Source organism: Coturnix japonica, chromosome 6, assembly GCF_054131305.1.
Source record: "Coturnix japonica strain WE chromosome 6, WE-NBRP24, whole genome shotgun sequence".
Taxonomy (NCBI): Eukaryota; Metazoa; Chordata; class Aves; order Galliformes; family Phasianidae; genus Coturnix; species Coturnix japonica.
Genome location: NC_140668.1, coordinates 38,280,264 through 38,302,516, shown reverse-complemented (window position 1 = coordinate 38,302,516; position 22,253 = coordinate 38,280,264). Strand labels below are relative to the sequence as shown.

General features: G+C 58.8%; 1 protein-coding gene across 5 annotated transcripts in view; it reads left to right on the top strand.

Moving 5' to 3' along the window:
* GSE1 (Gse1 coiled-coil protein) overlaps positions 1–22,253 on the top strand; it is a 79,659-nt gene that overhangs the window by 4,788 nt on the left and 52,618 nt on the right. For 2 of the 5 annotated variants that reach the window (XM_015874198.3, XM_015874196.3), the window contains exon 2: positions 18,264–18,420. In XM_015874198.3, the coding sequence (XP_015729684.2) occupies positions 18,264–18,420 (157 nt within the window). Of the gene's footprint in view, positions 1–10,793; positions 10,907–18,263; positions 18,421–20,685; positions 20,857–22,066; positions 22,198–22,253 lie in introns of those variants that run through there. The other 3 variants (XM_085551909.1, XM_085551906.1, XM_085551910.1) reach the window with 3 other exon arrangements.

Genomic DNA, 22,253 nt, shown 5'->3' with positions numbered 1-22,253 from the left:
CCCCTCACTTTTCCTGCTGCAGAGGTCAGGGTATGTTTGCTATGCGCTCAGCTGGGCTGCAGGCCTGTACCTCCCCCTCACCCCATCCCCTGCCTTCCTGCACAGTGTCCCCCTATGGCCTGTTTGGGGTTACCCATGGCTTCCCAGCGCCCTTCCTTTGTGCCCCATGGTGGGCTCTGTGCTTTGGTCAGGCTGACCTTGCTGTCCCAGCTGTCCCAAATGCCAGCACTGCCAGCCACGTCCCGCAGCCCTTGTGCTGACTCCACAGCTCACCACCTGGCTGCTATATATATATACATATATATTTTCCTAATCCCTCCCTACTTTCTGACCCATTCCCCAAAGGCTGTGGGGTCTGCATGCTTCCTCTCCCCTCCCAGGGCACCTGCAGGGCACCATCCTGAAATGCATGCTGTCCTACTCTGCAGCCATTCCCCCCTCCTTCCCTGCAGGCTCCTGGTTGCATTTGCAGCTGGGATTGTGCTGGTGGCATCCCTAGGCTTTAGGATACACTTTGCAGGTGTGATTGTGTGATTTGTTGTTGATTTGCTCCCTATGAAGAGGGAGAGAAGAGCTTTTCTCTGGACCCGGTGGTCTTGCTTTTGCCCCATCTATGTGAAATATCCCATGCTATGCTCTCATTTCTTTGTAAGAGGGGTTGGTGCAAAGGGTTTTGCAACGCTCAGAGCATCTTGAAGCAGCTCTTGCTTTGAGCTTCGTGCTCCTCAGGCATCAGGCCAGGATCTCTTGCTGGGCAGCATCCATCTGGACATTGCCTTGGGGTCTTGGGGAGGAACCAGGGTTGCAGGGGGGCACCTGCTGAGTTCAGTGCAGACACACAGCCCTGATGTGGGGATGTGGCCTCTGTGCAGGAGGGGAGTGCTGTGCTGGTGGCAGTCTCCCAGCATCACCGGGCTTCCCTGTGCTGTGAGCAGCTGGGCTGGGAGCCCTTCCAGCTGCACCATCCTCCAGGCCTCGGTGCAGGGCTCTGACAGCTCCACATCCCCCTGCAGGGATGCCTTAAACACGACTTGGCCGTGCAGAGCGATGCAGCAGCTCTGCATTTCAGCTTGCTTTGCGTGCTGCAGTGCTGCGCTCTGCTTTAAACGCGTCCCGTTCTGAGATGCTGGGAGGATGGCTTTGCAAAATGCATCATTCCCAAAGCTGTCAGGAGCACCGTTCAACCCCCTGCAGCAGCACCAGGGGAGGATGCACAGGGCCAAGCTGCTGCTGCAGGTCACGCTCCGCTCCATGCAGCTGCTCTGCTTCCCTATGGCTCATATCAGCCCCTGCAGCTGCTTGTCTGCACCGGGACCATTTATTCCTGGATCTTCAGCTGTAGAGCAGGGAGCAAAGGTTGGGGGGTGTGTGGGGTGGGCCCTGTTGGGGCTGCACTTTGCAGCTCATCCCGTGTATAAGCCTGGCGCTGCTGTATTTTGTTTTTTATTTGTCTTCCCCTGTTCCACATGAGTGCGAGAGCTGCCGGGCTTTAGTTGCTCTCGGGAGGCTGAAGTCATCTGTTTGTGCTCAGAGCAGCAGCTGCGGCCTCAGACCTGCTCAGAGTGTGCTGGGACCCCCCCCCCAACCTCATCTGGATCGTGTCATATAGTGACCACTGTGCTTGCAGGGGGGTATCCAGTGACCTGTGTGAGATGGGGCTGGGGGTGCCCACGTTGTTGCAATGCAGTGGGGCTCAGGGTGGGCTTTGGGCATGGGCTGCTCCATCTCTTGGGCACAGTTGTGGCCCTTGGGGACATCAGATGCTGCAGTAGGGGTGAGAGGAGATAGAGCATCCCCAGCAGGGGGACACAAGGGGACAGCTGGTCTGTCAGCACTCAGTGGGCACTGTGTCTGACTTAGTGCATCATCAGCAGGATGCATGGAGACCGTGTGTGCCAAGTGCCCTTCCTCAGGGCCGTGTCCCAGCGTGATGTGGTCCCAGACTCTTTCCAACGCTGGGGTTGTGCCAGTGCCCTCAGAGCTGGGGATGCTTTGGTGATGGCCAACCCAGCCTCTTGCTTGGAGGTTTGTGGCTGCAGGGATGGATGGATGGATGGATGGATGGATGGACAGACAGACAGCTGCACAAGGTGTCTTCAGTGCTGTGGGGTGGGGGGGGGTCACCATCCAACCCATCTGTCTGCAGTGTGTTCTTGGGTCAGCTCTTTGTCAGCTGATGATCAAGTGCTGGTGATGGTGGCTATCACCCTGCCCACTTTAAGCATGTTTGTGTGCCTCCCTCCCTGTCTGCTCTGCTCTGACAGCTGCATTTACTTCTCCCTCTCTCCCCCCTCCCTGGATTACCGCCGTGAGCGCAAACACGCTGCACACAGAGCCCTTCAGTCCTCTGGGGGGGGGGGGACCGTGCCAAGGTCAACCCCATGTGGGGACAGAGCCTGGCTGCCACCACCACCACGGCTCTGGGGGGTGGGTGACCCCCAGGGTGGTGAGTTGTGGGGGGGGGACAGGGCTGGAGCCACTGCTGGTACCTCTGGATGGAGTGCAGATGAACTGACTGTGGTGTCCTGGGGGGGGGGGGTGCGGAGCTGAGTGTGCTCCTGCTGTCTTCTGTTTTCAGTCCAGAACATCTGCACAGTAATGAGGAAATCTGGGCTTTCTCCTGCTTCTCAGCCAGGTCCTGTCACGTCTTTCCTCTTCCAAAAAGGGGTTTGGTGGTGGTTTGTTATTACTCCTTTTGTGTTGTTTCTTCCCCCCCGCCCCCCCATTCCCACTATTGCTGGTGCGGTGTAACCTGCTAATTACAATCACCTCAAAGCTTCACTGTGCACCCCTTTGGGGAGCCTCATCCCATCCCTGGGTGTGGGGTTTTCCATGAGGGTCCCCATTAGGGCAGGGGGTGTCCTTGGGGTGGGTGACATGGGGGCATTGCAATAAGGATGATGTGGTGGTTCTGACCAAGGATGCTGCTATTGCTCCCACCCTGGGGACACCCCCCTGCTATGTGGTCACCGACCCTTTGCTCACCTGCACTATGCTTGGGTTTGGCTCCCAAAACCCCCCAGCTGGGATATTTGCAGTAGATATTTGCTGCTGGGGCTCAGCACCGTGCATGCAAGAAGGGTTGGTTCTGTAGTGCCAGAGTGGGCTTACGGTGCCCACAAACATCCTCTTCCTCACGGCTCATTCTGCTCTATGGCAAATGGCATTGCAGACCTCAGGCAATGCATCACCCTGCAATGACCCCATGTCTTTCTAACCCTCCATGGTGCACGGACCCTCTCCCCTAGCACCCTGCTCTTAGTGCACCCCAGCTGTTGCGCTCTACTATACCCATGCTCCATCTTCGCCATCACCCATTTCCCCTTCCCATCCTTCTCTTTTTGCCCCTTTTTGCCGCGTTTCCCTTCTCTCTCTGAGCAGAAGGAAGGGCAGAGCCAACAGGGACCCAACGAGAACACATTTGGTACCTTACCCATGCCTATGTGGGTCCCTTGTGCCCCGTGGCTGCATTGGGGCCGGGGTCCTGCAGCCCCTATAGGCTCACCCCACATCCATCCTTTTGGCTCAGGACTTGGCACCTGGAGGTGACGTGCACCCTGTGTCCCCGTGCTGGGGACAGCCGCACATTGCTGGCTGCACAGCTGCTATTCCTGGCGGTGTGGGGCCGCTTTCCTGCAGCCAGCAACGTGTCGGGCCAACTCAGGGCCGGCTCCCAGCAGCTGCTGCCCTTTTATTTTTAATCCCTTCGGCCCCTCTCTGTGCTGGATGGGGAGGAGGAATCCCTCCCCATATGGGTGAGCTCCAACCCTCTTGGGATCCCCACCCCTTTACCCCCTTAGCCCTGTTTTTGCTCCCATTGAAATCCAGAATGCATTCGGTGGGCGGTTGCAAAAATAGTGCTGGGTTTTGGGAGCTGGGAGAAGGGAGGGGGGGGTGTTGTTAGGGGGGTGATGAGGGGGGGGGGGGGGAAGGTCCGGTTTCTCCCTTTCCTGGAGGAATTAGGGAGGCCACATGCTGCCAGGAGTGGTTGGCTGGTAGAGGCAAGCGGAGGCTCCGAGGAGGCGAGCAGGCGTCCGCACAGATGGAAATTTGATCACCCACGGCTCAACAGATTGTTTGATTTATTTTAAAATCAAGCAGATGGCTGCAACAGGAGTTTGTTTAAGTTCAGCTCCGAGCTGGGCCAACGGCCAGGATACCCGAAGGGGGGGGAAGGAGAAAAGGAGGCGGGGGGGGGGTGGAGGGAGAGGCGTGCCAAAAAATGTTCAATGACTTTGGTCATCCACCACCTCTCCTCCTCCTCCCTTCTCCCTTGCGCTCAGCTCGGCTCCCCCCCTTATCGCATCCCTGGCTTCAGCATCTTGTATTGTCCCCCCTGCAGCGCATGTGGCTTTCCATCCTTGACTGTCCCCTCTCTCTTGTGCTTTTGGGGTGTCTTAAGGGTGGGCAGCAAAGGGAGAAGTGGAGCAGCCCCTATCTATGAGGGGTTCCCCCTGTTGTTCTCCCGGTTGGGTGCTGGGATGGGGTCCTGCTGGGTGCTGGGGGGGTTGGGAAGAGGGCTGGATATGTCCCCAGTCAGGGTGGTATAGATGGAGACAGGCTGTGATGCTATCAGATGGGGGTCATGCTGTGCCTGGCACAGGTCCCCCCCAATCGGGGCCACCCAGGGATGGAGGAAAGCCCCAGGCACGTGGCTGTGTCCCTGCTTAGGATGCTTTCGTGGCCTCGCTGCCATATGGCAGGCAGGGGAGGAGCTGGTGGGGAAGCAGTTTAGGGTTTGCTAGAATGTCCTAAATGGGCTCATTTAGGGGGACGCTTGGGGGCAGGTTGTGCTGCACAGCTGCACCCCACTCCCTATGCCATTAAGTGGTGATGTGGGGTCCCCACTGAGGGCTGGGTGGGATAGAGATGCTCTCCTTCTTGGGCATAGGAGCTCTTAGCATCCCACTGGGGCTGCTTAGGGAGTGCTGAGGGTCATCCCATTGAACTGGGGGTGTCGCCATACAGTGGGGCTGGGGGGGCTGTTGGGGATTGGGGTGGGAAGGGGTTAAAGCAGGCGAAGGCAAACAAGAGTGCTGCGGGGCCTGGGTGGCTGACAAGCCAAACAACTGTTTTTGACTCACTGTTGCTGCCTTGCCAAGCACAATTGCTTCCACATTCCCATCCCCTTTGGCTGGAGGGGTGCGTGGAGACGTTGGCTTTTCAGGAGGCTGCAGGGAGTGAAGGAGGATGCCGGGGGGGTGGTGGAGGTGGCAGCAGGGGGAGGCTGGCGTGGTACCACTGCTCTGCTCTTCTTTCCTTCCCCTTCCCTGCCAAGCTCTGGGAGTGATGCTGTCGGGATGGAGCATCCCCTCTGCCAGCCCCAGAGCTTGGAGAGGGGTTGGGTGTGCCATCCATGTGCCCTCTGTCTGTCTGCAGGCCTGGAGCCTCCACCCCCCCCCTTCCATCCTCATTGTACCAATTGCAGCATCCCCACAAGGACAAGAGGTGAGCCCTCTGCAGCCCCATATGGTGATGGATGGCACCGATCCTGGCTGGGGGGCAGCAGTGTGAGCCCTGGGAGCTGGGCTTTGGTGGTTCAAGGAGGGGGTGGGCTTCTCAGGGGATGGATTTAATGATCTTTGGAGCCTTTTATATGTATATATATAATTATTTTGTTTCTTGGGATGATTTCTTGGCAAGCAAGGCGTCATTTTCAAGCACTGAGCTCTGCTGCCTCCGAACTCCTGGCTGTTAAGTGGGACGGAGGAGAGCCTGCTCTTAACAAAAGCGACTTGCCCTCAAGCAAACAAACAAAAACCAGCCTGAAAAAGCAGAGAGATTCGGGGCAGTTTGGGCTGATCTGTGTGTTTTTGCAGCTCTGGGGGAGCAGGAGCAGCCAGGGCTGGGTCTGCTGGTTGGTGACCCTGCATATAGCAGGGGGGGGGGTTGGAAATGGATGAGCATCGTGGTCCTTTTCAACCCAGGCCATTCTGTGACATGGAGCCATGCTCCAGCCCTGATGGCGGCGACGTTGCTGCTGTGCATCACCTTTGCTGGCCCATCTCAGCATCCCCATCACCCTGAGTGATGACAGCCCCCCCGTCCCCCCCCAAATCAAACGGTGCACAACTAGAGGCAGTGATGGGGCAGCTCCCCATCCCCAGGCAGCAGATGGGGCTCACAGCTCAACGTGGGGTCGTAGAGCAGCAGCTCTGCCTCCTCATGTGTTTGCAAATCCTCACCAGCTGAGGGGATTAAAGCCGGCATCTGGCTTGCTTTATGATATTAAAACAAAGGGAGTTGGAGGCGCCATGATTGGGGCAGGGAGGGGAGGGAAAAGGGGGGTGGAGGAGGGGGGGGGGCTCAGCGAGGTGTAGCTGCTGGGAAAATATGTCAGAATCCTCTGCAGCTCTTCCCAAGGGGTTTTCCTGGGTGATACTGCAGCACAGCACTGCTGGAAAGGTGGGGAGGGGTTGGATAGGGGGGGGGGTTGGATGGGAGGGGTGTCCCCATTGCCCCTGGTGGGATGCAGGCTGTGGATGTGGGGTGCTGTAGGGGTGGGCTGTGGGGTTGCTCCGTGCTTTGCTCTGCAAGGCAGCAAGAATTCAGGAAGCCGACGCGCTGCGAGTGCCAAGTGCGGCTGTACCGCAGCCAAACCCCCGCTTGTTTGCTCGTCTTGCTGGAGCCAGTGAGTGACCTTATTAGCTTAGGGGGCAGCTGCCTTATTAACACACATCTGGCTGCGAGGAGGCCGCATAGGCCCTATATTGTCTCCCTGCTCACTCCCAGCCCTGCGGTACCTTGCAGGAATGCTGCTGGGGGGGGGGTTGCCTGGGGGCAGGATGGGGTGGGTTGGCTTTGGGGGGGGACATGGGAGGCTACAATTTAAGCTTATAACCTGTGGGATGGGGCTGTGCTGTTGGTGTTCCCGTGGGTGCTGCCCCCCCATCCATGCCCCATGGCACTTCATTACAGAGGCCCCATAGGGATGGTATTGGGGATGGACCACCCGTGCAGCATCCTACATGCAACCTGGGATAGGGTTAGGGCCCTGCACTTTGGGGACTTCGGTATGGGGACACTCATTTCCCCATTCCTGATGGATGGAGGATTGGCAGTGGAGCATCCCACAGCTTTGGGTTTCTCTGTTGCCCCCCCCCCCCCCAAATCCATGCTATAGCAGTGGGTGTGCACCCATGTCCCACCTCCACACGCATAGGACCCCCACCCACCTACCCCAGCACCCACCCAGCCCCTCAGCATCCCTTCTCACTATGGTTACCCACGAGCTGTGATGGTTGGGGGGCAGCCTGGAGCTGCTTTGCCCCACACCAGCAGAGCCCCCCATAGGGCCAGGCGCCAGGCAAGTGATGCCCTTTGTCCCTCTTGGCACACACGGCGGCTCAGCAGCTCTTGGCTTCTCCCTCCTGTTTTGGTAATTCAAAACATTGACAGGGCGGCCCACTCGCGCCCTCCCTGCCACGGATTGAAGCATTTGGCTGACTCCTCTGCTTTCCTTGGCTGCTGCTGCTCCCTCTTGTTTGAGCTCTGCGGGGCCTTTTCTCCACCCCCTCCCTTTTTATTCCCCCCCCTCATTCCCTATGCTGTAAGCTCCCCAGACAACACCCTGTCACAGGAAAACCTCTGGTGGTGCTGGTGGGGGCACAGCCCTGTAGCCCTATGAGCTCCATCCCTCTCTATGCCACATCCCCATGCGCTGACCTTGCTCTCTGCTGGGAAGGGCAGAGTGATGCTGCACCAGCGCTAATGAGCTCTGCCTGAGCAGCAGCATTAATTAGCTCCTGGGGGGGGGGGAGCACAGCATAGGACCCACTGCAGCCATACGTGCTTTTGGATGGGTGCTCACCTATGGGTCATACATCCTAACTCCCATATCTGTGGGTTACCCAGTTCCCTCCTGGGGAGCTCAGTGGGGCTGTTCCTGCCCATCTGGGAGGGGGCATTTCCCTTGTTCTTTGGGGGGGGGGGGGAACACACCTCCTGCTGCTCCAATAAGGGGTGTCTGGTCTCAAGTCCTACCTGGAGGAGAGACCCGGGATGGTCCATAGTGGCACATTGGGTGGTGGGTGATGGGGGGGTGACGTGATTTCAGGGCTGGGAAGATCGGGAGGACGAAGAGCTTGAACTTGAATGAGCTGCTAATTGCTCTGTGCCTAATTACAGGGAGAGAGCAAATCGCTCCGGTGCTTCAGCCAGTGTCTGACACGGAATAACGAGGATAATTAGCAATCAGACGGGAAGCTGCCATCTCTCTATGCCCCATAGCCCTAGGGAGGACCCCCCCCCTCTAACCGCCCTCTCCATTCAGGGCACTCACATTGCTGTAACCACCCTCCAGATAAACCCACCGCATGCAGCCCTTGTTTCTCCCCCAGGTAGCAATACGGGGGGACACACACAGATGGTGACCCACAACCTTTTGTCTCCCCCTGGGGGGCTGGGGGGTGGGCAGCAGCCGAACCGCCGGCTGTTGCACTACCGTGTGCGGCCGCTAGGGGGCGCCACCGCCCTTTGAGCGCCCTATGGGGCCGCTGTCCCTAATCCCAGTACCGAGCATCCCCTGGTCCTTAGGGGGGGCATCCAAAAGTACATCAGTTATGGGGTGGGGGTAGAGCAGAGGTTACCTTACACATCCTCCTACATGCGCATCTTGCTGCCTCTCCTTCCCTCTCCTCTTTTCTCCCCCCCTCAACCCTCTTTGAGCAGCTGTTCTCTAATAAGCTGTTAATGATGATACAGTAAGTAGGAGTCAGGGAGTCCTGCGGGAGCTGCCACGATTTGTGTAATTGGTCTCGGAGGAGACAAAAAGTATCTAATATTTACATGGCGGTATTAATCCCCAGGGAACCCTGTCTGGGTTGGCAGGGAAAGAAGCTCCAGGCCCCGACCTGTCTGCTCCCATGTGATGGATGCTCATGGGTGGGAATTGGGATGCTGTGGTTGTAGGGCTGAGCATCCTTTGGCTTGAGGGGGGGGATTTGGGGATGGGGCTTTGCTTGCTTTGCCATAGGAGGATGCTGAGGGGATGCACAGTGCAATAGGAGCTGGGTGGGATCCCCAGGGTGGATTTGTGAGGGCTTTGTCCGGGCTCCATATGGGCACAGATTAAAGGGACGTGTTCCATATGGGGAGATTAGTGAGGCGCATGCATTGCAGAGTGGTCAGTACTGGGGGGTGAGGGGTATTGGGGGGGTGATCTGACAGGTATGGAGGATGCTCATGTGTTTGAACCACAAACCAGCACAGCAATGTGGTGCCTTCTATTAGGGGACATCATGTATGTGCCCACCCAGGGTCCTATGGGGGGGTGGGAGGCACACAAGGGGGCAGCTGGGGGGGGGGCTGCCCTGCAGTGTCCCCAAGGCTCTGTGGTTGTATGGCTGTCAATTGCCTTGTGCTGGGCTCAGTGATGACACTCACCATTTGTCCTTAGGGGACATTGGGTGGCTTTGGTGGGGGTGGGCAGGGAATTGTCACCTTGAGGCTATTGCCATGTAGCTGATGGTGCCTCCCTCCTGCCTTTTCCAACACTCCTTAGTCCTATAGTGCTGGTGCCATCTCTGCTGTGCTGGGGTACCAGGAAAACAGGGACCTGTGGCCATTTGGATGCTGGAGCTGCTTGGAGGGCAGTGGGGTTGGGAATGGGGTTGGTTGTTAGGTATGAGTACAATGAGTCCTCTGTGGGGTGCCCAGTAGCATTCCCAGTGGTGTCCTCCAATGGGGCCCCCAATAGGGATCCCAGTGGGGTCCACAATGAGGTTAACAATAGGGTTTTGAATGGGGTTCCCAGTGGAATCCCCTGTGCTGTTCCCAGTGGGATCCACATGTCCCTGCCTTTGGTCCCTTGTCCCTTTGGCTTGCAGCTGGGGGCTGAGGACAGCATCTATAGCACTTGCAGGCTGAAGGAGGGGTTACAGCCCTTGTGTGTGTGTTTCAGAGGGGATGACCTCCCCCCATTGCCTCCTTCCACACCCCTCCTGCCTTATCTCCTAAGTCTGCTAAGCAGGGGAATTGCTACAGCCACCATCTGTGAGCTGCCAATAATGGGATTAACTCCTTCCCCTCTGCTGGGGCTGCGTTCCTGGCACCCCCTCACAGCATCCCTGGTGCAGAGTGGGACATCCCTATGGCCAAGGGGCTCTGGGGACAACCATCCCCCCCACCCCCTGTTATACTGAGGGTCAGATCCAGCATTGAACCCCCCTCTAACTTGGTGCAGCATCCACATACAGTATCCATGCAAGGTGCCCGGTGACCCCCCCCCCAGGGATTGATACACTGGGGGGTCATGGAGGCAGCCCCCCAAGCTCCATTCTGCAGGTTAGGGCCTTTTGGGGTTGGGCAGCCCCTGCTAATCCTCTTAGGCTGTGCCCGGAGCAGCTGGTGAGGCTACAGCTCCCTACCAACAGGTGCCCCCCCAAGACCCTCCCCCCCTCCATGCCCGGGGCTCTGTGTAGGGCATAGGGCTCCCCCCCAACCGCAGGCAGCCCCCTCCCCATCGGGCCGGCCCGGGAGCGCTCATTAATTATCTAATCTTCCCTTTATGTTTAATTTACAGCCCCGCGCGGTTCTGGCCATATGCTGCTTTTGTTGTGTCTGGCTCTTTGTTGTGGCAGGCAGCACTGGCTGCCCAGACCCCCCCCCCCCCCCTTTCCAGCCTTTGATCCCCCCCCTCCATCCTCCCCAGCCACCCCACAGGCACCTTGGCGAGCCCCCCCGGGGCTGTGGGGGGAGGCCCTGCAGGGAGGAGGGGGCACGTTGCCTTTTTCCCCCCCTCCCTTCCTTATTAATTTCCCTGCTTCCCCCCCCTTTCACCCCCCCCACCCTTCCCCTCCCTCTCACCCGGCTCTAGCTCCAGATTTGTGTGCATGCAGCCGTGCCTCCTCCCTGCTCCTCTACCATCACGGGGTCACCACTCGTCCCCTCCGGCTGTGCCACGGAGGTAGGTGATATGCAGATGGCCCCTGGCCCTATAGAGGGATATGGGGGGGCTCCACACCCCCAATGTGGGTATGGGTGGGAGATGGATGTCCTCCCTCCATCCCCTCCCTGGGACTTGTTGCATGCTTGGGGACGTGGAGGGGACATATAGGTGGGAATACATGGGGGGAGCACAGCACTGGGGGGATCCTGGTGGTACCCTGAGCTGCTGTGACCTTACTGCAAGGTTTTGCTGGTGTGGTTGAGTTGTTTGGATTTGCTCTGGGGTGATTGATGGGGGGCTGAAGGGGCTGGGGGCATTTCTCTGCTTCTTTGAGCAGCTGAAGTCTTGTTTGGAGTCTTTTTGTTTTGATGGGAGGACAAAACTTCCCTCTCAGCACCTTGTGTGAGGCAGGGGATGAGGTGGGAGATCCCAAAGGATGCTGATCCCCATAGGGATGCTGGACCCCAAAGGTGCCAGTCCCTGAGGGCAGCTGACCCCCAAGGGATGCTGATCCCCATAGGACACTGTACCCTAGGGGATGCTGGACCCCAGGGGATCCCTGTTTCCAGCAGGCCCAGCAGCAGCAGTTACATCCCTTCCATCCTCCCACGGTGTTGCTGCAGCGGGGTCAATCTGCAATGGGGTTGGGGTGCGGTATATGGGATTGGAGAGAGATAGGCTGGGGGTGGGGCACCTGTCCTCCTGTACAGCAGGAAATAGGCAGCGGGGCAGGATGCTGAGTGCCCCAAGCAGAGCAGATGGGGTTCCTGGTGCAGGCTGGCACTGCTGCTCGCTCTGCCTGCAGGCGAGGGTTGCTCTGTGCTGCGTGTTGCTCTGTGCCACCACCCCAGCCTCAGGCTCTGCTCTTCCCCAGGGCTCTGTATGGTCCTGGTGCTGGATGCCCACTGAAAGGGGTGATTGTTGGCCCCGAATCGTGTGGCTCCAGCTCTGTGTGTGGCCGGGCTGTGGGTTGCAGGGCGGCTGTTGGCCCCCTGCCCGTCACCGTGCCCTTTTCCAAGGCTCCTTGTGGGCACCTCTTGGCTGCCATCCTCCTGCCAGGCTGGGAGCCGTGCTGGGGGGGTACCTGGGGGGCACCTCAGCCCTGCGGTGGGTTTTTGCTCTGCACCTTCATGCTGGTATCATTCCTAAAGCAAAGCCTGGCCTGGGGGAGCCCAGAGGGACTGTGTGGTTTGCTGTGAGCATTGGCCCTAGTGAAAAGTCCCTCTGGGAGGTGCCCGCTGGTTGCACAATGATGCATCAGCCTGAAAGCCCCTGGTTTCCCAGCATAGCATTTGCTCCCCCTCCACTGTTATTTCTCCTGGGGGGGGCTCATAGGATACCCCACTTTGTGTAGTGTGATGAGATGTCCTACCCCCTGCTTGGATCCCCACTGCCTGCGCATCCGTCCCCTCTCCCAGCTGTCTTGTCACCTAATGGTGCGGCGTATCCCAATGGCTTTTTAAGTGCTTAATGGTGCGCGGGGCTAATGGTGCGGTTCCCTCTGCTCATGTTGCCCAGGCAGATGGATGGTGTCGGGGGCTCAGTGCTGCCCAAACCTATGGGGATGAGGATGGGGTTGTGGGCTGTGTGCTGGTGCAGCCTGCCCACCTCTCCTCCCTCCTCCCTGCAGCCTTTCCGAGCCGTAATGTCATCGTAAACGATATTTATCTCCAGGTGATAAAAATCTATTTCCAGCGACCTCTTGGAAATGGCCCTCGTAAAACCAGGCAGCAGACGGAGGCAGGAGGCAGCCAGTACTGCTCCTCCCAACCGTGTGCATCGATCGCAGCTGTGAATGCCCCACTGTTGCTGGGCACGGCTTGGGGGGGGGCTCCAGCATCCTGGGGTTCGAGCATCCTTGTGCTTGGGGATCCCTTGGTCTTGAGTATCTTAGGGCTGGAGCATCCCTGGGCTTGGGGATCCCAGGGCTTGAGCACCCTGGGACTCAAACATCCCATGGTTCAAGCACCCCTGTGCTTAGGGATCCTTGGATCTCAAGCATCCTGATGCTGCAGCATCACTCTGCAGAATGCAAGGAAAGGAGCAGAGGGCTGCTCCCATTCAAACAAGCAGGATGGGAGCTTTCTCATGTAGGTGCCTTGGGGAGCATCTTGGTAGTGTGTTTCCAAAGTCACACCTTTGGGCAACAACTGTTGGAGGTGCAGGGGGGTATTTGTTGGGGTGGGATGCTGAGCTTTGTGCTGGGTCAGTCCTGCAGCCCCCCCAGCTCAGGGCCATGCAGTCCCTGCTCTTGCAGCCCCATCCCCTCAGTGCTGATTTCTAGGTGCTGATTCAGCCTTTTCCCTCCCAGCACTAATTACTCAGCCTGTTGCAAAGGCTTGGCCATAAATTGTTTGGTGGGAGTGGGCCTGGCAGGCGGAAAGTCTCCTTGGCTCCCTTCCCCGTTGACCTGAGCAGGGATCTGTGACCCTGTGCAATGCATCAGCGTGCTGAGCTGGGGGCCCCCATGCACCCCAATGGCAGCTTCCCCCATCCTCCTACCTGCTTTTGGGGTAGAATTCCTCCTGCCTTTTGCTCCCCAATCCCCTATAAACTGCGGACAGCAGGGAATTGGGTGTCTGCAGAGCCCTACCCAGGGGCTGGCTGTGTGCTGGGGTGCTTGGTGCTGTGCTGAGGGCACATCGTAGGTGTTACTTTGCTTTCAGGTCTCCCTTGTAGATGGTGTGTGTTTAACGTGCAGCTCGCTGTAAGTCTGTCTTTAGATGGCAGGAGGGAGCTGGGAACAGCAGGCTGAGCAGTGCAGCCGGATGAGAATGGAGGATAGGGGGCACTGAGGCTTTCATGCTGATGGTGTGGCCCCTGGGCACGGCTGCATGGTGCCCACCGGGATCTATGGGCATCCTGCCCTGCCTGTGTTCCCTCCAGGACACCAAGAGAGGTGTCCCCATTTGGTGTCCCAGTGGTGTCCTAATGAGGTCCTACTGGGTGGCGCTGGGATGCTGCCATGTGCCTGAAGCCATTCCGTGTCCCTTTGTCCCTGGGGAGGTTTGGCCAGGATGCCGTGCCTGTGGGATTGGTGTGCTTTTGGGAACGGCCCAAAAACATGAGCTGCTGTAAGGCAGGAGGGGTTTTCCAGGGTGAAAAGCCCCTTTGGGTAGTATGGGTGGGTATATTATGTACTGGGGAGTGCCGTGTTCCTGTGGGGATGGGACGGCACTGCAGGCAGAGGTGGGTGAGCGCGGTGCTGCGGTGTCTCTGTAATGAGGAGGGTGGGAGAGAGCAGAGCAGCAGAACTTCCTGAGGGGTTTCTGCCCTGCATGGGTGGGGTGGGTGCAGAATTAGGGTCCCCTTGAGGCTGTAGTCAGGGCAAGATGGGAGCTGCAGGGACAGCCGGGGGCCAGGGAAGTGACCAGGTAGGAGCGATCTTATTTCATCTGATCTTTTTGAAGCCTGATGGTGGCTGTGAGGTCAGTGTGCAGCGCAGCCTTGGGGACACCCTTGTGGCTTTGATGGGGCTGGGTGTCCCCATGCACCCAGCTCTGCTGCTGGGAGTGATGGTGGTGGTGTCCTCGCCTCAGTTTCCATGGGCAGAGAGAACTGACTGAGCTGTGTGTCCTGGTGGTCGGGGCTGTACCGGGCTCCCACCTTTACAGCTCGAGGTGCAGCAGCATCTCTGCTAAATGGCAAATCCCATGACCTGAGAAAACCGAGGAAATCGGGGCCGTGGAAGATACAGGGATCGGCCAGGGCAGGCAGCAGCAGCAGCAGCGGGGCTGGAGGAAGCCTGCAGCGGGCAGCCACCCCCCCTATTTGCCTCCCCCTCCATCACCTCCCCGCTCGCTCGCGAACAAATGTCTGTTCTTGCAAAAAAAAGAAGTGACAGGGGTCGTCTCAGTGCTTTCCACATGACCTGCCCGGGAACAGAGGACGTCTTTGTTAATCCACTGAGCTGTCAGTTCAGCCTCTTCACAAAAGGCATAAACCACTTATTGCTGTTCTCACCCCTGACCCCAGATCCGCCTGCGCGGCCCCCATTGTGCCGCCCCGAGGAAGCTGGCAAACAATTTAGGCTACGCGGGGCCGCATCTGCGCGCCCGCCACCTCGCCTGGCAGCTGCCGTGTAGGGCTGGGGGCTGCCACAATGGGACCCCCCTCCGCCCACCCTGTGTTCCCAAGCAGCTGGTTTGGGGGGTGGGGTTGGATGGAGGGGGTGGTGGTGGTTGTGTGCTCTGGGTGCTGCGCCCCTCGGCCCCAAACCCCTTAATGAGGGGATGAAAGCTCCTTAGGGCTGCTGGCTGGGACAGGCTGGGACGGCAGCTTTAGGTAAAGCCGCTTAGGGTTGGGCACAAAGCCGGGCTGGAATAGCTAGGGGAGGGATGGGGTGATGCCTGCACCCCCCCCCCCCCCAGCCTTGGGTGATGCCCTGGGGTAGGGGCTGAGCACATGCTGGACTCCCATCCTTCCCCCCCACCCCAATGCCCCGACCCCACTGTGCGCTGGGGCAATTAGCTGCTGTCACTTTGGGACTATATATAACCCAAATTGCTGCCTGCAGCTCGTTAGCTCGCTGTCACCGTCACTGCGGCGACGTCGGGTGAGATCATGTCACCGGGGTGGGGGGGGGGCACACCGCAGGGACACGCCGTGGGATCCCATGGGATGGGGGTGGGCACTGGGATCAGGCTGTGCTCCTTGGGGTCCTGCAGGGTGAACACAAGCAGATTGTGTGGGATCCCAATGGTAACCACAGCCCTGTGGTGACACATGGTGCAGCCACCGCTGTGCCCATGCGGGCGCCGTGCCGTGCCACTCTGGGTGCCCATGACATGGGGGTGTGGTGGGTGGGATGCTGACCACTGTTGGGATGCTCGGCATCAACCCATGTTCCCCGAATCCCATCAGTGCCAATTGTGTGGGGCCACCTGGCTTGGGTACGTCCCCAACACGGGAAGGGTTAATGCCACCAGCTTTTTGTTTCTTCCTTTCTTTTTTTAATTTATTTTTCTCCTTCCTCTTTTTTTTTTTAATTACGGGTTATCACGGTTGTAATTGCAGGTTCCAACTTTCTGCAAGCAAACACGGCTCAGAAACTTGAAACACAGCAGTGGGGGCTGGTGGGCACCACGGTACCTTGCCATGTCCCACCCCCATGGGGAGGACCATGCAGTAGGGCTGTGCTTTTAGGGGAAAACCCTCTGCTTTTCAGGCTGTGGGACCCACAGACATGTACTCTTTGCTTTCCCACCCCAGCAACCATCCCAAGGCCTGTGGGTACCCAATGGTGGGTGTAGAAGCAGTGAGCCCTTGGCTGGCACGTGGGAAGGGGGGATGCAGGGATGCTGCCCCCTGCTCTGAGCATCGCTCCCCTGGTTCTGCTTTGAGCCTTTCCTTCCCACTTTTGCCTCCTGCCCTGATGCCTGCTCCTCTCCCCTGGGCAGGTATTAATAGGGCAGCGATTGCTGAGGGCGAGCGGCCGCCGCCTGCCTGACAGCTCAATTCTTTCTGTGTTAATAACGTCACGTAGCGATGTCACGTCCATGTCACCTCGCTGCGGGTCTGGGGCTGTGGCACGACTGCTCTGTGTTATGGGATCACCTCCTGGGTCAGGTGTTTGGGATACTGTGCTCTCACCCTGCCCAGCACCTCAGGGTGCTGCAAAACAGGGGAGCACCCGGCTCAGCCCTAATTGGGAGTGAGGCTTTGAGGACACAGCCCCCCTCTGTGGATGCTTTATCTGGGTGGACAGATCCCTCCTAATTGAGCAGATATTCCATGTTCGCAAACAGATGGCTCCTTTGCATCAATTATTCCTTATCTGTGTAACCGGGGATGATTTGCTGACAGATAGCACGGGGTGAACTTAAAGCACGGGGGAGGCCCGTGTGTTCTGTACTCGCTCACACCGGGGGCTCTGGCTCCTCCCTGGGGGGGTCTAGGGGGGCACAGACCCCAACTGGGGGTCCCGGCTGCCTGGCGGAGCCCATCTGCATCTCTTTGCATCTGAACACCCCCTGCGGGAAAAGAAGAGATTGGGGTTGCCCAGCTGACCCCATATCTGTTGCTCCCCCATTGCGCGTTGCTCAGTGCTGCTGTGACACATGACCAAAGCTGATTAATGCTAATTAACAATGACTTGCTGTAGGTATCAACATGCGCCCCAACCCTTTCCCTTGCCCACAGGTAGGGGATTGCCGGGGCTGCATCCTGGGGCTGTGCTCCCAGCTTTGCCACCTCCATCTGCTTCTATAGGGTGGGAAGGAGCAGCCCACAGCCGCACAGTGGTGGCCGGGGTGGCACTCTGCCAGTTGGAGCCACTCGAGGGCTCACGGGATGCGCCGAGCGCTCGCGGTTGTGCGGTGCTGCCATATGGATTCCATAAATTAAACCTTTCCAGGAAGCGAGCGGTAAATTTATACGGCTGCTCGCATGTGTGGCTCATTGAGTCTGAGGGCTTCCCAGCAAAATTCATGTGCCATCCATCTCACTTAGGCTCTCCAGGTTTATAGGACTAATCCTGAGAAGAACTGGATCAACGTCAAACCCTTTCCATCTGCAAGCCTGGGCCCTGGGTGGGGAATGGGGGCTCCCTGTGCTGCAGGGCTGCACTGACGCAGCATTCTGGGGGTATTTTATTGGATGCAGCATCCCAGGGCGCTTTGTTGCAGCTGCACGGTCACAGCATCCTGAGGGCTGCTTTGTTGGTGCTGTGCAGATGCACCATCCCAGGGTCGTTTTGTTCGTGCATCTCTTCCAGAGGGGAATATAACCATGTTGCATCTATCTTGGGGCTGGGATGCTCTGCCTCCTGGCTGTCACTTGATGAAAGACGAACAGCACTGCTGACAGCACGAGCTGTGCTCCGGGTGCGCGCTGAGCAGGAGGGTGACAGATCCAACAGCCGTGGGCTGGGAGCTGCGGGGAGCCGGGTGGTTTGGGCATGGGCACAACCAGCGAGCCAAGCGTGGGCACGGGCAACCCTAAACATATCTCCCTTTATAAAGGCTGCAAAAGTTGCTTGGCAGTCGGGGTGTGGAAAACCCATCCCCACCGTGCGGTACATTCGCCTGCCCGGAGCCAGCAGGAAAGGCGAGGGGGAATTGTTGATCTCGAGTAAACACTGCCCGGTTGAGTAATCGGTAGCAGCCGACCCAGCCAGCTGCTGCTCGCCGGCGAGGGGACGCTGCTTTGATTCATAGCCCCCCCTCCACCCGCCCTCTCCCCCCAGAGCCTTTCTTGTCTGGCTGTGCTGGAAGCAGTGCCCGGATCCAGCTGCAACCCCGCGCCGGCCACGTGCATCTGCCTGCAGCAAAACAAAAGCATCCTGTGTGCGTGTCTGTGCCCCCGCGTGGCCCTCTGCTCTTGGCGTGGGGAGTGGGAGAGAAGGCACTGAGTCCCTGTGCTGCTTTTCTTCTAGGTGTCATCGTCTGCCCTCGAGACGCCCGCTGCAAAGCAAGGCACTGAGCCCCGGCACCGGGTGCTGAGCACCAGGGAGAGCCCGGGGACAGACATCGGACCTGAGCGCAACCAGCGGACGGCTTTGGATGCAGAGGGAACAGACGCTGGAGCTACAAGTAGGTGCTGCGGTGCTTTGGGGGGTCCCCAGGCGCTGTCCTCTGTTGGCAATGGCAGGAGTGCGCCCAGTGGTTTCGGGTATGAGAAGATGGGGAGGTGACCCAGCAGCACCGCTGTCCCCGGGGCAGTGAGTCAGGCCACGGGCGCCATGGAGAACCGCAGCGTTGGGCAGGACCTGCTGGGGGCTGGAGGGGACCCATAGGGCTGGGCAGGGCTGCAGCTCCTGGGACTGGGCTGCCTCGTCCGTCAGGAGCAGCAGCATTTTTGGGAGAGGCATCACGATGCTGCGTGCTTCCCTCCTGCCGCCTCCCAGGACTGGCTGGTTTGCTGGGCTGACCTGGCAGGCCGTGCTGTGCCGTGCCGTGCCATACCCTGCTGCACCACACCACGCTGCTTTGATCAGGCAGCTGCCACCAATGCCATCTCCCAGCGTTGGGGACAGCCAGTGCAGAAGGTGGGGAGCAAACCCCGGGGCTCCTAGCCGGGATGCTTTGCCCCCAGCCCAGCCCCGAGGCACTGGGGTTTGGGGGGGGGGTCAGGGACAGCCATGCGCTGTGTCCCCAGAGGGTGCAGGCTGCATTTGCAAGCTGCTCACAGCCCGGCACACGAAGGCAAGCTGGGAGCTGTGGCCTGGAACGGGCCTGCTGGAGTCAGCGTTGGATTTATTACCCTGCCAGTGGCTGCCGGGCAAAGGTGACAGTGACTAATGGCTTGTTACACGCCTGCCACATCTCATCTGCACGCTGTGGCCGGGTGCTGGCGTTCCCAGCCCCGGGCTTGGCGTGTGGGCAGCCTGCACTCACCCTGCCTGCCCAGTGGGGATGGGGATGGACCCCCCCTGTGCCCCCCCATTGGAGAGGTGACAGTGACATCTCGGTGCAGGAATCCTCAGCCGCTCCTTTGTGCTGGGTGTCCTCAAAGCGCTGCCGTATCCCCAGGTGGCGGCACGTCCCAGGGTGTCCTGGTGAGCTTAGTGTGACACATAGCACTTTACAACGTAGATGAAACTGCTTTGTGGTTGCAAAAGCAGCGCTGTGCTTGTCACCACCGTCCCCTCCCGGTGCCATTAGTAATGAGCACAGAGCCCAAGCGTTCCTGGCCACTGGCATAGGATACAGGTGACAGCCCCGTGGGGACATTAAACCCACCTGGCCCAAATTATCTGGGTTCAACAAAGTGAGAAGGACTCAGAAATGGGGATCTACAAAGCGGGAATGGATGTTCCCCAAACCCAGACCATGTGCCGACAGTGGGAGTTGATGTGTGCATGTGTGTGTGGATGCTGACAAAGCCACAAATGCATTCACTAGGAAAATTAAAAAATTAACAGGCATCGGCTCGCTCTAGATTAGTAAAGGCAGCGAGATAAAAGCGACTCTTTATACCTTGTGAGAATTGCTGATAAGGGCATTTGTTCCTCCGTATCCTTTAAAAAGAACGCGATGAAAAATTAAAATAGAACGGGAGGAAGGAGGTGGGAGGGGAAAGTGATGAGAGAGGTGGTGGGCAATGCTGATGTGATGGGTACCACCAGCGTGATGGGTGCTGCTGGTGTGATGGGCACCATTGTATGATATGGGGACCATTGATGTGATGGTACCACCAATGTGTTGGGTACCACTGATGTGATGGGCACTACCAGTGTGATATGGGGACCACTGATGTGATGGGGACCCCAGATATGATATGGGGGACCACCAATGTGGTATGGGGACCACCAAAGTGTTGGGTACCACTGATGTGATGGGGACCCCAGATATGATATGGGGTACCACCAATGTGGTATGGGGACCAGTGATGTGTTGGGTACCAAGATGTTGGGTACCACTGATGTGATGGGGACCCCAGATATGATATGGGGACCACCAGTGTGGTATGGGGACCACCAAAGTGTTGGGTACCACTGATGTGACGGGCACTACCAGTATGATATGGGGACCACTGATGTGACGGGGACCCCAGATATGATATGGGGGACCACCAGTGTGGTACAGGGACCACCAAAGCGTTGGGTACCACTGATGTGACGGGCACTACCAGTACAATACAGGGACACCCCCATTACACTCTGCACCCATTCGCACATCATCCCCCCACCCCCTAACTGTGGGTTCCCATCCCTTCCGATGCTGCCCACCCCTAGGGGGGGCTCCATTCCCCATGCTGTTCCCCCACCCCCCCCTATAGTGCCGCCGTTTAGTGCCAGCCGGGGCCTCCCCCCATCCCGCCCCCTCGGGCCCTGCCCTGCCCGGCCCGGCCCCCGGTGAGTCACGCTCCAGCCGTGCGGCTCCCGGGGCGGCGGGCGGGCGCCGAGGGAAGCAGGAAGCGGCGGGGGAGGCTCGGTACGGCTCGGCTCGGCTCTGCACACACACACACACATACAGGCAGCGGGTCCATGGAGGAGCGAGGCCCTCGGTGGACGGGGCGGCCGCTGGGTGAGTGCCGACGGGGCCCCGCTCCTACATGGGGGATGGAGGGGGGGGGAGGCCTCGGAGCTGCCATGGGGCGGCTTGGGGGTGGGTGCTGTGTGTGGGGCCTGGTGGGTGTAGGGCTGGGTGGTGGGTTTAGGGCTTGGAACAGGGCACTGAGCCCAGTGTGGGACGCAGGGTTTGGGTTCAGAGCTGAGTGTTGGGCTCAGACCCCAGTGTGGGGCTCAAGGCTCAGCACTGTGCTCAGACCCCAATGTAGGGCTTAGGGTTCAGGGCTGTGCTCAGGCCCAGGTATGGGGCTGAGAGTTTGGGGCTGTGCTGAGATACTGATGTGGGGCCCAACACTGTGCTCAGAGCCTAGTGTGGGACTGAGGGCTCAGTGTTGTGCTCAGACCACAGTGTGAGTTTTAGGGCTCAGTGTTGTGCTCAGACCCCAGTATGGGGCTCAATGTTGTGCTCAGACCCCAGTATGGGGCTCAGTGTTGTGCTCAGACCCCAGCATGGGGCTCAGTGTTGTACTCAGACTCCAGTATGGGGCTCAGTGTTGTGATCAGACCCCAGTGTGAGTTTAAGGGCTCAGTGTTGTGCTCAGACCCCAGCATGGGGCTCAGTGTTGTACTCAGACCCCAGTTTGGGGCTAAGGGCTCGGTGTTGTGCTCAGACCCCACTGTGGGGCTCAGTATTGTACTCAGACCCTGTTGTGGGGCTCAGGCCCCGGTGTTGGCTTTGAGGCTGAGTGTTGTGCTTGGGGCTGTCTTCCTGTGTCCTACAATGTCACCGAGGCCACCACAACCCCATGTCAAAGTGCAGGGGCACGTTGGTAGGGCGTAGGGACACAGAGAGCTGCAAGCTCAGCCCTGCCAACAGCTGTAGCATCGCGCTGCCCACCTCGTTGTGCTTCAGTTTGCCCACACAGCAGCTCTTGCATTATTTGTCAGTTGCGGAGGGTTTTGCTAACACAACCGTCCAGGGAGCCCAGCCAAGACGTGCTGCTGCCTCTCCCGCTCCGCAGGGTGAGGTCACGGCCTCTGCGTCTCGCCCATCTCTCTGCTCATCGTCTCCTGGCGTGTTTATCTGCTCTCCTCCATCCTTGCTCTTCCACCCCTGCCTTGCCCTTTCCCCTGAGGCCTGGCTGATCTCCCAGCTGCTCTAATGGCCGGGGCGCCTTCCTCCTGCCCCATCCCAGTGCCTGCTTTGCATGGCGGGTGCCAGCACCCATCTGCCCTCCGTGTCCCCTAACAAGTGCCCTGCTGCATGTCCTGCAAACAGCACAGCTTCCTCCACGCACCATCCCTGCTGCATCAGCACCCGGTTGAACACAGAGGAGCCCAACAGCCATTACAGCAGGTGGGTGCCCGTTACAGCAGGTGGGTGCCAGGCTGTGAATCTGCAGGAGAAAAGTT